Raw genomic sequence first — 13,194 nt, 5'->3', positions numbered from 1 at the left:
GTTCCATTAGCCTCTAATTGGTCTCCCTATTTAACATGCTCCTCAACCCCCTCCATCGTCTGCACGGCTGCCAAACGGTTTTCCTAAAGTGCCCATCTGACCACGTCCCATCCCCTCCCCAAAAAACTCCACTTGCTCCTTATTAACTCAAGAACCTAATATAAACTCATCCATTTGGCATTTTAAAAACTTTCACAACCCGATTTCTTCCTACCACTCCAACCTCATTATACATTACTCCCTCCCCAGCAACAGAGAAAATGGCAAGATGCCCTAGTTTCCAGGTGATTAATTGGACAGGATGGGATAGAGAAAGATAATTAAACTTGGAAGCTCAGAAAAGGCTCTCTGAAGAAGATGGACACCACGGTCCTTTGACCTGTAGTCAAGAAGGCCCGTGTTCAAACTCGCCTTTGGACATTTACTAGCCGGGTGAGCTTGGATAAATCATTTAACTTCTCTGCGGCTCAACGTCCTCAGCTGAAAAACAATAAAGCTGGGCTTGATGATTTGTAAAGTATCTTCCAGATCTGCAAATATGAGTCTATTATTCTGTAAAATCCTGGGAACTTGAAGCATGGAATTGGGCACAAGGGCAAGGAATTATGTGGCTCAGGGATAGAATGTTGCACCTGAAATCAGGAAGACCTGAATTCAAATTTTGCCCGAGACACTTAATGGGTCACTTTACTGCTGTCTGTCTTGGTTTCTTATCTGTAGATGAAAGATATAAACAATAAATAAGACATATAATTTATATAAAGCAAAGGAGAAACATCCCTAACAATAAATCTCTTAATAAATCTAAGTCTATGAAAAAAATAAAATGAACTCCATGAAAAAAAAAAAGCATCATAAGTCTATTAATGAAATATACAAAAAAAAGATCCTAAGTCGGTTCATGGAGTCCATGAAAAAAAGAGTATCACCAGTCTATTAATGGAGTCTATGAAAAAAGAGCATCATAAGTCTGTTAATGGAGTCCATGGGGAAAAAAAAAGGGGAGGGGGCATTAGTTTCTTATAGAAATCAAACAGGGTTGGAGGTCATGCATCCTCTAAAACACCTTATGCCTGTATAAAATATAAACAATGGTTGGATTAGGATGGTCATACACAACCTGAGCTATCCAAAATATGTGAGCTACAGCCACAGGGCCCTAACTTTCTGGGAAAACACTGCAAGGCTAGGGAAGGAAATAAAGAGAACTGAAGTCAGGAGCCCTGGGTTCAAGGGCCAGTCTCGTTATTGATCACCAAGGGACGTTGTATACGTCATTGAATTTCTCAAGGTCTTATTTTCCTTCTGTATGCAATGGGGGAAGGGAGAGAGTGAACTAAAGGATCTTTAATATCCCTTCCAGACTCAAAAGAAAAAGAAATAAATAATACCCTATGACTCAAGGAAATTTTCAAGAAGCAGAGATAGAGGCAGAAACAGGCCCAGAGTCAGAATGACAGAGAAAAAAAGACCGAGAAAGTGGGAAGTAGAAGAGAGATTAAGACATAGGACGTATACGTGTCTTTAGAACTAAAGCAGATTCATTTTCACAAAATCAACCACAAAGATTTCTGAGATAGAAATCATACATACCCATCCCAGCTACGTTATAGGATCAGACTAGAATAAAGAAGGGAGGCAGCTTAGGGACAGTGAAGGGAAGGAAGAGACAAAAGGACAGAACTTATTGTGTCAAAAGGGAAATGTCATCCCTGCCGACCTTCTCCATCACTTGACCTTCGGTTCCCACCACACACACACACACACACACACACACACACACACACACACACACACCTGCACACACATCTGCTGAGTTGAAAAGATGACTTTTCTCTGTGGGTATTCTCTAAGTAATAAAAAGTACTTGTCTCTGCCAAACCTCCTTGTGGGGCTTGTCTGGCTGTCTGAGCTCTTGAGTTAATGAGGGGAAAGGAATGGAAAAGGACCGGGGTGAAGAAAGAGAGCCCTGGGGTAAGGGATGGCCAAGAGCAGGGCAGGAACGAGCCCAAACTGTGGGTCACTCCCCCTTCCCACAATCACAGCAGGCTTGCACTTAGTAGTTGCTTAATAAACATTTCACACTAAATTAGAAGAGGAGCTACAGGCAGGGATTAATCCAAATCTGCCGGGCATCTGGTTAGAACAGTCTTATTCTTTCAAACAACTCGTGGTGGAGAAAGAGGGCCTCAGTTTCCCCATTTGTAAAATGAGAAGGTGGGACTCGATGGCTTGTGAGGTCCCCTCCAAGGTCTCCACCTGAATCCTAAACCACTCACCCTCCCGAGACCTCAGTTTCCCTCTCCGTAAGATGCAGTTTGGCTAGATGTAGTCCCCTGCAGCTCTGAATCTCATCTATTCCTCCAATAACCCACTTCACATGTTACTTTCTGAAAGGAGGACACCAATTATTATTTCTAGACAACACATTTCCCTCCAGGCAGACTCTTATCCATCCGAAGGATGAAGGAGAATGTCTCATACCTCTATTTCTCACGTCCTTGGCAAAGTCTTCACGCGCTATACATTAAGTGGCTCCTGGGGCCACTTGAACCAGAATAAAACATGATTTTTCCATTAGTCCTTTCTGAATTACAATGGGGTTCCAGTCCGCCTCCCCCCAGAGCCACGAGAGCCGGATTTTAATCACTTCCAAATGCACGCAAAGCATCCCACCTTAAATTCGCTAAGGAAGGATGCAAGCAGACAACAATCCTTTCTGAAAGCCACGAGGACTGCATCCCGGGTGCCCCCAGATACAGGAGGTCACTGTTCCTGTGGGGGCCGTTTCTTTCCAGTGGCTTATTGTACCAAGCACCAAGGAACTGGAAAATGATTAAATCGGACCCTCCTTCATCGTGGCACTAGTTACAGATAGGAAGCCATTTCCCCGTGATTTTATCCAATATGGAGAGTAAGAGCTTCCCTGCCCTCAAGAATCACACAAATGTCCAGTCTTTTTTTCATTTTGACCAAACCACGCGCAGGAACCCTCCCAGAATGCAGATGACTATCAGAGGTCCGGTAGAACCGGCAGATGATGTCATCGAGCTTTAGGTGTCCTTTATTCCGTGGATTACCGCTCTCCATTTCCAAATACCAAGGTTGCAGGGAGCAACAAGACAGCCCACCCTGGGCAAGAGAAGCCGGGGCAGAGAAAAAGGGCAGAAGGAGTCTGAGGGTGAGGGAGAATTAAAATATCACAGATTGGGAACAAAGAGTCCACATGAACATCTGGAGGAGAGATGTCTCTAAACTGACATATCTTATGATTTATACACATGCAGAAAGAAATTTAAATATATATATACATAAAGTATACATTTATTATTATATTGTATATAATATATATACATATAGATATATACATATACACACACACATATATGTATGTATTTTAAACCTATATATATGTGTGTATGTATGTATGTATATATTTTAAACCATTCTATAAAGTCATTTATTACAAAGATGCCTATCTGGGCTGTAGGGCTGCTCATTCATTACCCCACATCATGGAGACACGGATTCATCAGGTCCAGACCCCAAATGGAGGGTATAACGAGTCATTAATCTGAAACTCGATCAAAAGGAGAGCAACGAGCTAAGAACTGGAAAATGAGCAGACGCCCATCCATTGGGAAACGGCTGAATAAGTGTTGGTACAGGAAGATAATGGGATATTATCGTTTTGTTAAAAAAAAATGATGAAGAAGCGGATTTTAGAAAGACTTGGAAAGACTTCCACAAACTGATGTTGAGCAAAACAAATTGAACCAGAAACACACTGTATACAGTCACAGCAAGAATGTGTGATGATCAACTCTGCGGTTCAATGATCCAAAGCGATTGCAATAAACTTTGGACAGAAAACGCCATCTGCAAACAGAAAAAGAACTAAGAGATTGAATGTAAATGAACACATGCTATGTTCTTTTTTCTGGGTTTTTTTTTTAATCTTTTGCTTCGATTTTTCTCTCCCAACATGATTCATAAAGCAATGTGTAATAAAAACAAATAAATTTAATTTAAAAAAATGAAACTAACAACACATTTTGAAAACCAACCAATAAGCAATTATTTAGCACCTGCTAAATGCCTTGTCTCAGAAATCTTACATTTTTTGAAAGAATAAATGACTCGATCCCCCAGCTCTGGAGTCCAGTGCAGGGCTCAGTGATCAATCATTCATTAAGCCTTTATTAAGTACCTACTATGTGTCAGATCTGGAGACTCAAAAGCAAGCTGTGTTTCACTGGGGAAGTCGATGCCCACCTAGGGGTCCCCAATGGAGAGCTCTGTGATACAACAGCCCCTCTCTCTCTGTCTGGTCAATCATTCGCAGATTTCCTCCACCAGAACAGAAGGGACAGATCTCTTCCCCCACCAGCTGGTCCATCTTCAGGAACCACCGAGACCTCTTGGAGGGGAGAATGACCAGTGGCCACAAGTAGAGAGGAATGTCATCACCCCTCAAAAGACTGGGCTCGGGGAAAAATTCAGAGAAACTTGGAAAGCTCCGTATGAACTGAACCGGTGAAAAAGGAGCCAGGAAAAGCTCCACAATATAATGTAAGGGAAACAGACCCAAGAGACGGCAGGGCACAAACAGCAACACAGGATGACAAGAGATCCCGTGTCACAGCTAATGTGGGCAACAGGTCGGACCTGAGTTCAAATCCAGCTGTGTGACCACAGGCGAATCACTTATATTTGCCCCATAGTGCCCTACTGGGCTGTAAGCTCTGTGAGGGCAGGGACTGGATCTTTTGTACGTTTCCTATCTCCCTGGACAGACAACTTTTTTTCCTATGAATCTTTTTTTTTTAATTTTTAATTAAAGCTTTTTATTTTCAAAACATCTGAATGGATAATTTTTCAACATCAGCTCTTGCAAAACCTTGTGTTCCAGTTTCTCTCCTCTTCCCCCACTTCCTCCCCTAGATGGCGAGTAATCCAATATATGTTAAACATGGTAGAAACAGACGCTAAATCCAATATATGCTTATATATTTATACGATTATTTTGCCACAAAGAAAAATCAAATCAAACCGGGGGAAAAATGAGAAGAAAATAAAATACAAGTAAACAACCACAAAAAGAATGGAAATGCTCTGTTGTGATCCACACTCACATCCCACAGTCCTCCCTCTGGGTATAGAAGGCTCTCTCCATCACAAGCTCATTGGAACTGGGCAGAATTATCTGGCCACGTCCCTGACAGACATTTAATAGGTGGCCGTGGAAATGGCCCGAGGAACGTGTACAGAAAGGAGTTTGTACGCACACAGACAGACACACGTCTCCCACTCGCCGATAGCCTCGTCCTGCCTGTTCTCGAGGATAAATAAAGATGTGACAAAGCAGGAGAATCAAACCAGTTCCTTCCACGCTCCGCAGAGCAGCCACAGATGCTTGACAAATAAAAATAAACAACACACAACAACAGAGCGGGAACGAAACATACTTCCCACTCATTCGTCTTTTTAAAGGTCGCCGTTTCCAAAATCCAGGGGAAAGAACGTTGGAATACAAAGTCCAAGGATCTGGATTCAAATCCTCTGGGCCTCAGTTTCCCCATCTGTAAAATGAGGCGGTTGGATCCAATGGCTTCTAAGGGCCCTCCAGATACGATAACTTAAAATTCACATGCTGTGTCGCAATCTGCAGAGCTGATGGGAGCCCTGGGAGGGAGGCAGGGCAGACAGTAGCCCCATTTGACTGAAGAAAAAACAAAAGTAGGGAGGGAGAGCTCCCACTGATTTGCCCAGAGTTACACAACATGAATAACCAAACAAAGGAGCACTGTTTCTGACCATCAGTCGATAACCCCAGACTGGGAATCAAGGAGAAGTGGATTCAAATCCAGCCTCAAACATCTATTAGCTGAGTGGCCCTATGCCTGCCTCAGTTTCCTCATCTGTAAAATGGGGATTAGGGATGATGATAATACCTCTCAAAGAGGGTTGCTGTGAGGTTTGAGCAAGATAATATTTGTAAATGGCTTTGGACCATAGAAATGCTACTGATTGTTATCATTATCACAAATAAGATCCTTCTGGTAAAATTGCTCACTCTCCGAGGTCTGGCCCCAGTTGAGGCTGGATGCTCTAAGGACAGTATACAACACCCCCTTCCTCCCCTTCTCCTTCTCTGCCCTCTAAAAGTTTATATTCTCTCAGAAGAGACCGGCAACAAATGACCTCCTCTCCACCACACTCAGTTTCCTCACCTGTAAAAGGGGACAGGGCTAGTCCCCTGTGCTGTGGGATCCGGTGCCCCTGCGCCTCCCCCCAGTCTCACGCTTTCCCCCACATTATCCTTGGAGGGGGCTCCCCTGCCCCCAGCCCCCACCGCTCATTCCCCCGGCCCCTAGCCCAGAGCCTTGCCCAATAGAGCGCAGGTTTAAAGCCGGAAGGAGTCTTTAAAGGCCTTTACACGGGAGGGGGAGACTGAGGCAGCGAGCACGGAGGCCATCCAGCCAAGAAAGGAGAGTAACCGGCTCCTCGTGTGGTCACCGTTTTCTGACCTTCAGCTCCCCTCGCTGGTCCCAACAGCGCCTGCCTCGGCCTACCTTGTTCAGCTCTTTGAACTTGGGGTCTTCCCTGGAGGTGGGATCGATCATCGTCCGTTCCTCATTCTCCTCTGCCGGGGTACGAAAGAGATGCAGTTAGAGGCAGGCTGTCCCCACCTCCCCGGGCCCCCCAACAGATGGACAGGGAGCCGAGGAGGCAAGAGACCCCGAGAGCCAGCCCCAGTGAGGGATGGGTGCAGAAGCCAGGCGTGCACCTGCCAGCTCCCCCCCCTTTGGGGGGATTTTTGGTGGGAGAGGAAATCGGGGCTAAGTGACTTGCCCAGGGTCACACAGCTAGAAGCGTTAAGTGTCTGAGGCTGGATTTGAACTCAGGTCCTCCTGAGCCTCACCCTCAGCCCTCCCCGGCCCCAGAAACACTCCTGGCCCATAAAGAAGCAGAGATCGTACCAAGAAGGGTGTCCTCGGGGTGGATGTCCACCGTGGCGGGCGTCAGGGGGGAGTTGATGGCATTCTTGCCCTCCTCCTGGAGCTCGCTCACTGTCAAGAGAGAAAAAACCAAGAAAGAAACATGAGGTGAAAGGTGGCCCGGCGGACCCCGGCCTAGGCCAAGGGCACAGCCCAAAGGAAAAGCGGCTGAAGACCCTGAGCGGGCAGGGGGCACTTCCATGGCAGCGGGGCAGAAGGAAGTGGGAGTATGAGCCCATCCGACGGCAAATCCCGGCTACACCAGGAGGAATTGTGGGGACTCAAACACGGATCACGGCTACGGTAAGGGCGGCAGGTGGGGCGGGGGGCTGGGGAGCCAGCCTGAGCCAGGAGGACCCGAGTTCGAGTCCTGCCTTAGTGACGCCTCGGGGCCCAGGCAGCCCCCTAAGAGGGTAAGCTGGGAGGGAGCCAGTTTCCTCACCGAGGTTCCCTCGGGTCCCAGCCCGCTTCCATCCCTGACTTATGCACATAAAACCATTACAAGGGACACCAAGGACTGTTAGCATTTAGCCCACTTGTTAAGGACAAGCAGACAGACGCATCTTGGGTGAACCACGCCCAGCGATGGGAGAGGGGCAGGATGCTGTTCTTTTCTCAGGGTCCGACTTACCGGCCCCCAGACGCTGGCAGCCCCCCGCCCCCCAGGCTGAGTCAGGGATGCAAATAAACATGGAGAGAGATGCCAAAGGAGGGAAAAATACAGGGGAGAGAAAGGGGAAGGAGGGAGGAGGAGGAGGAGAAAAAAGAGGAAACAGAAAGGAAGGGGAGATGGGGAAAGAGAGACAGAGTATGAGGGAGAGAAAGATGGAGATACACAGAGAGACCCAGGGAAAGAGACAGAGAGAGGCAACAAAGCAGAGAGAGAGAGTGAGACAGAGAGAGAAACAGAGAGAAGAGGGAGAGAAAGAGAGAGGGGAAAGGAAGGGAGAGATGGAGGGAAAGGAAAGAGAGAAAGGGAGAGAGAGAGGGAGAGAAAGAGAAACAGAGATAGAGAATCGGGGGAAAGACGCTCTCCCTGCTGCCATACCAATGCAAGCCCTTTGTGGGCGGAACTGTTTCTTCTCTTAGCTCTATATCTCTCAAACTTACATGGTGTCTTGCATACAGTAGGCACTTAATAAATTCTTGACAGATTGGAATCCCAATCTCCTTCTGAGACCCAGCTTAGGTGCTTGCCTGCCCGGGGTTTTTTCTGATTCCCCCAGATGCCAGGGTTTTCCCCCTCCTCAAAAAATAATTTCTCACTACACATCATGTGTATGTTATATTTTCACTGTGGACCATAAGCCCCCTGACCACAGCAAAGTGCCTGGTATACAGTAGATACTTAATATATGCTTATTAAAACGAATTGTTGAATAAAGTGAATTGCCTCATTTTAAATTCTGATTCCAAATAGAAAATTTTCTTTTAAAAAAGAAAAAGTGGGCCCAAGGCCGGATGAGGTCCCAACATCAAAGAAAGGCCCTCAGAGGCAAGCTGAGGTCATTTCCCAGCAGAGAGGAGAGCAGTTTGCTTGGAACATAGAACTTCAAAAATGACATCAAACACGGCCTAAAATTTCATCTCCTTAAAGACAGAAAAACCGGAGAGAGCCTCCTGTCTCTGACTCAGTTTCCTCATGGGAATCATCGCCACCTTGATCTCCCAGGATTGTTATGGGAATCAAAGGGACAGCAGATGGAAAGCACTCTCCCAACTCACAATGCCATATAAACATAAATTGCTATAAAAATGCCACATAAACCTTAGCTCTTGACGACTGAAGACGATGATGTCCTAGTTCTTCTTACATATGTGGCTACCGACTGTTCACAGCGTCCAGGCCTTGTCCATGATCATAAATCAGAAGTTCTCCCTTCAAAGGACCGTCTGTTTTCCGAAAAGGACAGTTCTTTGGAACCTACTTTTCTTTCCCCCAAGAGTTTATGGCCTGCCAGGCCGTGGGGTTCCACTTGAATCTTGGGAATATTCTGGTTTAAAGGCCTTGGTCCGTTTGCCAGGAAACGGCCACATTCTTGGAGTCACGTCTCACGCTCCGCCAGTCTCGGGCCCTGGCAGGCTTTCTGAGAACCAGCTTGGGCCACACCGGGGTTACACAAGTTCAAAGGAGGATTCTGGGCCCTCCTGTCTTGGGCTACGTGATTAATGGGGAAAACTCGCTTGGTTTGTTTTCCTCGGTTTGGCCATTGTTCTCGGGAGGCTGCCCGTCCGTGCTCGTTAAACACAACCACCACGTGTGAGTAAGAGCGATCGCCATGACTGCTCACGGTACTTCTGGTAGCAAACGTTTTGGCAGCGGCAGCGGCCTTCAGAGTCCCTGAGACGACACAAGGCATTTGTGGCCTTAAGACCCAAGTGGGAATGAAGCCCCTGTGCGCTCCTGACCCTCAGGCCCTTGGGGCCACCATTGTGACCCAGGTGATTGAGAATTTAATGGCATTAAAAACAGATGCATTTCTATAAAGTAACCCCGTAAAGAAGCCCCATATTGAATCTCCCCCCTACGAGCTGGGCCCTCGGACAATGGCTCTCACAAACCTTCAGGCCACTGATGGGACTGGACTTGCAGCTCCTTGAGAGCAGGTTCTGGACCATCAGCAGCATCTTGAAACTTTTTTTTTTTAACGTGGAAGTGGATTGATTTGGGTCGGATGACCCAGACTGGGATACTCCAGTCAGCACCAAGGCCACAGCCTTACAAGCTTCCCTGCCCAGTCCTGGCCTTTCTCACACGTACATCCCTTTGGCCACACACCCCCATCCTGGATGTCCAGTGGATGAGCTGTCCACAGTACAAGATTTCTCCCACAAAGGCCCCCGGCCTCTGATTCCACCGCACTAAATTCAGCCCGCCTCCAGCCTGATGGATCTGAGTCCTGATTCTGCCTGTTGGTGAATCAGCCACTGATCCCCCCAAATTCACAGCTTGTGCGAATCCCACACATCCATCCACCTCTCAGCCAAGGGCACTGGAGAGAAGCCTGGGCGTTATCAAGTCCAAGCGGCTGCACCCCGAGTACGCTGAGGAACTCTGGACCTCGTCACAACCTGCCCCATAGCCAGAGTCCGCACTTTCTTAAGGCTTACAAAGCCCTCTACAAATACCTTATTTAACCCCACAGCTTCAGACCCAAACATTAGCGGGTCTGTACCCCAAGGAAGGCATAAAGGAGAGAAAAGGACCCACATGTGCCAAAATGTGTGTAGCGGCTCTTTTTGTGGTGGCCAAGAATTGGAAAATAAATAGAATTGGGGAATGGTTGAACAAGTTGTGATACATGAAAGGAATAGAATATTATTGCTCTATAAAAATGAGGAACAAGCCAAGTTTAGAAAGGCCTGGGAAGATTTACATGAACTGATGCTGAGCAAAACAAGCAGAAGCAGGAATACAATGTACACAATAACTGCGAGAACATGCATGCTCCCTGTGAAAGGCTCGGTTCTTCTCAGTGGTTCAGTGAGCCAAGGCAATCCCTCTAAACTTTACATAGAAAACACCATCTGCACCCAGAAAAAGAACCAAGGAGAGTGAATGTAAATCAACACATGCAATTTCACTTCTTTTTTCTGATTTTTAAACTCTCTCATGGTTTTTCCCTTTTGCTCTGATTTTTCTCTCCCAACATAAAACAATGTGGATTAAAAATAAACTAAAAAAAAAAAAAAATGCCTCATTTGATCCTCACAGCAACTACGGGAGGTGGATGCTATTATTATCAACCCCACTTTATGGATGAGGAAATGGAGGCAAACAGATTAAGTGAATTGTCACAGTTACACAATGGGTGTCTGAAGCAGGATTTGAACGGGTCTTCCCGATCCCAGGTGCAGATCCTGATCCCACTTCACCATCCAGCTATCACCAATGTGGCACTTGTTTGAATACCTCACAGTGCCTGGGAACTCACTGCCCCCCAAAGCAGCCCTTTCCACTTTCAGAGAGCTTTAATCATTAGAAAGGTCTGCTTTTCAAAATAACTATGGATATGTAGACATATATTGTATTTAACATATACTCTAATATAATTAACATGTATTGGTCAATCTGCCATCTGGGGGAGGAAGGAGGGGAAAAATTGGAATGGGAGGTTTTGCAATTGTCAATGCTGAAAAATTACCCATGCATATATTTGTAAATAAAAAGCTTTAGTTAGAAAGGAAGGAAGGAAAGATGAAGGAAGGAAGGAAGGAAGGAAGGAAGGAAGGAAGGAAGGAAGGAAGGAAGGAAGGAAGGAAGAAGGAAGGAAGGAAGGAAGGAAGGAAGGAAGGAAGGAAGGAAGGAAGGAAGAAAAGAAAGAAAAAGAAAGAAAGAAAGAAAGAAAGAAAGAAAGAAAGAAAGAAAGAAAGAAAGAAAGAAAGAAAGAAAGAAAGAAAGAAAGAAAAATCTGCTTTTAAGCTGGAATCTCCCTTCAGAGTCAGAATGTAATCTCCCTAAGAGCAGGGGCCATCCCATCACTGAACACAGTGCCTGGCAGGTGGAAGCTACTCCATCAACACTTTTCAACCGACTGCATTTCTTAAAATCCAGTTGGATTCCTGCCCATGGCACATGCATGGGTAACTTCCATCATTCCCAACATTTTCTGCCAAGACTTTCCTTTCCCAGGATCCCAGCGAAGATGGCTGGCTATCTGTGGCTGCTGATGCCCAAGAAAAAAACAGACTCACTGCTGCTCCGTGTGCCAAGAACACTACAAAGGGGCATCAGGCAGGGGCAACGTGCATGGTGGGAACAGCCCGTTCCTGCCAGAAGCCCCTGAGTCAGGGACTGCCCCGGCCAGGAGGAGACAAGGGAGAAGGCACGTCTCCTGGATGGCCAAGATGACGAGGTGCAGCCCTATGTGGCCAGAGGCCACAGGAGGGAGGCTGGGTGGTCAGCCAGCCCCGGACATCCCCAGCCTCTGCCCGCTTAATGCCTGACTGTCACCTAGCCATCAGGCGCATCCATGGGGGGGTCGCTCCGTCTGATCCCTCACTCCAGGGACAGCCGGCCCCCCGGACTCGGTCAGCATCGGGCAGAGAGCTAACTAATCACTGCTGCGAGCAGAGGCAGCTGGGTTTTTCCCTTTGTCTCTGCGGTAACAGACAAATGTTAAAAACACAGGAAAAAATGAGTGCGTGGGAGGGAAAAAAGCAAGAGAGCTTCATGCTTGCACTGACCAACGGCCGGGCCCCCAGCAAAGGCCCTTCAAAGGCCCGTCTCTGGCCTCAGGGAGGTCAAAGGCAGTAACTGGGAACCATTTCTCAGACTGCAAGCCAACTAGGGCAGCTTGTCTGATTTATTTCCTGCACCAGCCTAACTGGAACAGCAAATAAATCTCTAAAAAGTGAGCAATTTATTCTTAGAGGCAAAATAAAACTCGATATCACAGCTCCCCTTTTCCTAGAGCACTTTAAGGCTTACAAAGTCCCCGTTGGATCCATTGGGTAAATGTTGCAAGGACTCATTTCTGAGAGGAGGAAAACCACAGTTCACAGGGCTAAGTGTTTGTTTGCCCGTAAAACAGTAAAGCTGCCCGAGTTGGAGCCTCTCCTCGGGCCCGGTGAAGAAACGATGAGGTCGCCTCCTCCGCCATTCTGCCCAGGAACCCCAACCCTCTGTCCAGGTGGACTGGGAGACCCCACCCCCCTCTTCTGGGGCTCTTCTGGCCTTTCCATCAGGGAAGGAGAGCCGGGGACAGGGGAGGGACACCGATAAGTTCAGTTCAGCTCTGGCAGCCTGAATGACTCAGATGGAAAGACGGAAGACACTAGGTGACACAGTGGACAGAGTGTTGGGCTTGGGCCTAGGAAAATCCAGATTCAAATTCTGCCTCGGATACTTGCCGTGAGACCGGAGGCAAGACCTTTTTCTCAGCCTCGGTTCCCTCAGTAGTGAAGGAGAGATAATAACAGGGTTGCTACAAAGAGCAAACATCAGTAAAGGTCTTTACAGTCTTTAAAGCACTCCATCACTGCTGGCTATTATTGCTGTCAAAAAGCCCGAGAGGGGGACTTTTCCCTTCTCAGTCAGACGGTCCTTGTAATCAATAAATCATAAGGTCAAAGGGATTTTACATGCTCTGGACTTGGGCTACAGAATGTATATATCGGTGTACGTGCACAAATATATCAATACGTTGTACATGTACACACTGTGCATTCTGTGTACACGCATGGTCACCGT

At 46.9% G+C, this 13,194-nt stretch overlaps 1 protein-coding gene across 2 annotated transcripts in view; it reads right to left on the bottom strand.

Annotated features, from left to right (window-relative positions):
• PARVB (parvin beta) overlaps nucleotides 1-13,194 on the bottom strand; it is an 81,567-nt gene that overhangs the window by 23,466 nt on the left and 44,907 nt on the right. For both annotated transcript variants that reach the window (XM_051962332.1, XM_051962334.1), the window contains exons 2-3: nucleotides 6,984-7,073; nucleotides 6,576-6,646 (exon numbers count right to left, since the gene is read on the bottom strand). In XM_051962332.1, coding sequence (XP_051818292.1) covers nucleotides 6,576-6,646; nucleotides 6,984-7,073 — 161 coding nt within the window. The remainder of the gene's footprint in view (nucleotides 1-6,575; nucleotides 6,647-6,983; nucleotides 7,074-13,194) is intronic.

This window comes from Antechinus flavipes, chromosome 5, assembly GCF_016432865.1.
Source record: "Antechinus flavipes isolate AdamAnt ecotype Samford, QLD, Australia chromosome 5, AdamAnt_v2, whole genome shotgun sequence".
NCBI classification, from domain to species: domain Eukaryota; kingdom Metazoa; phylum Chordata; class Mammalia; order Dasyuromorphia; family Dasyuridae; genus Antechinus; species Antechinus flavipes.
This window is presented reverse-complemented; position numbering and strand designations above follow the sequence as displayed.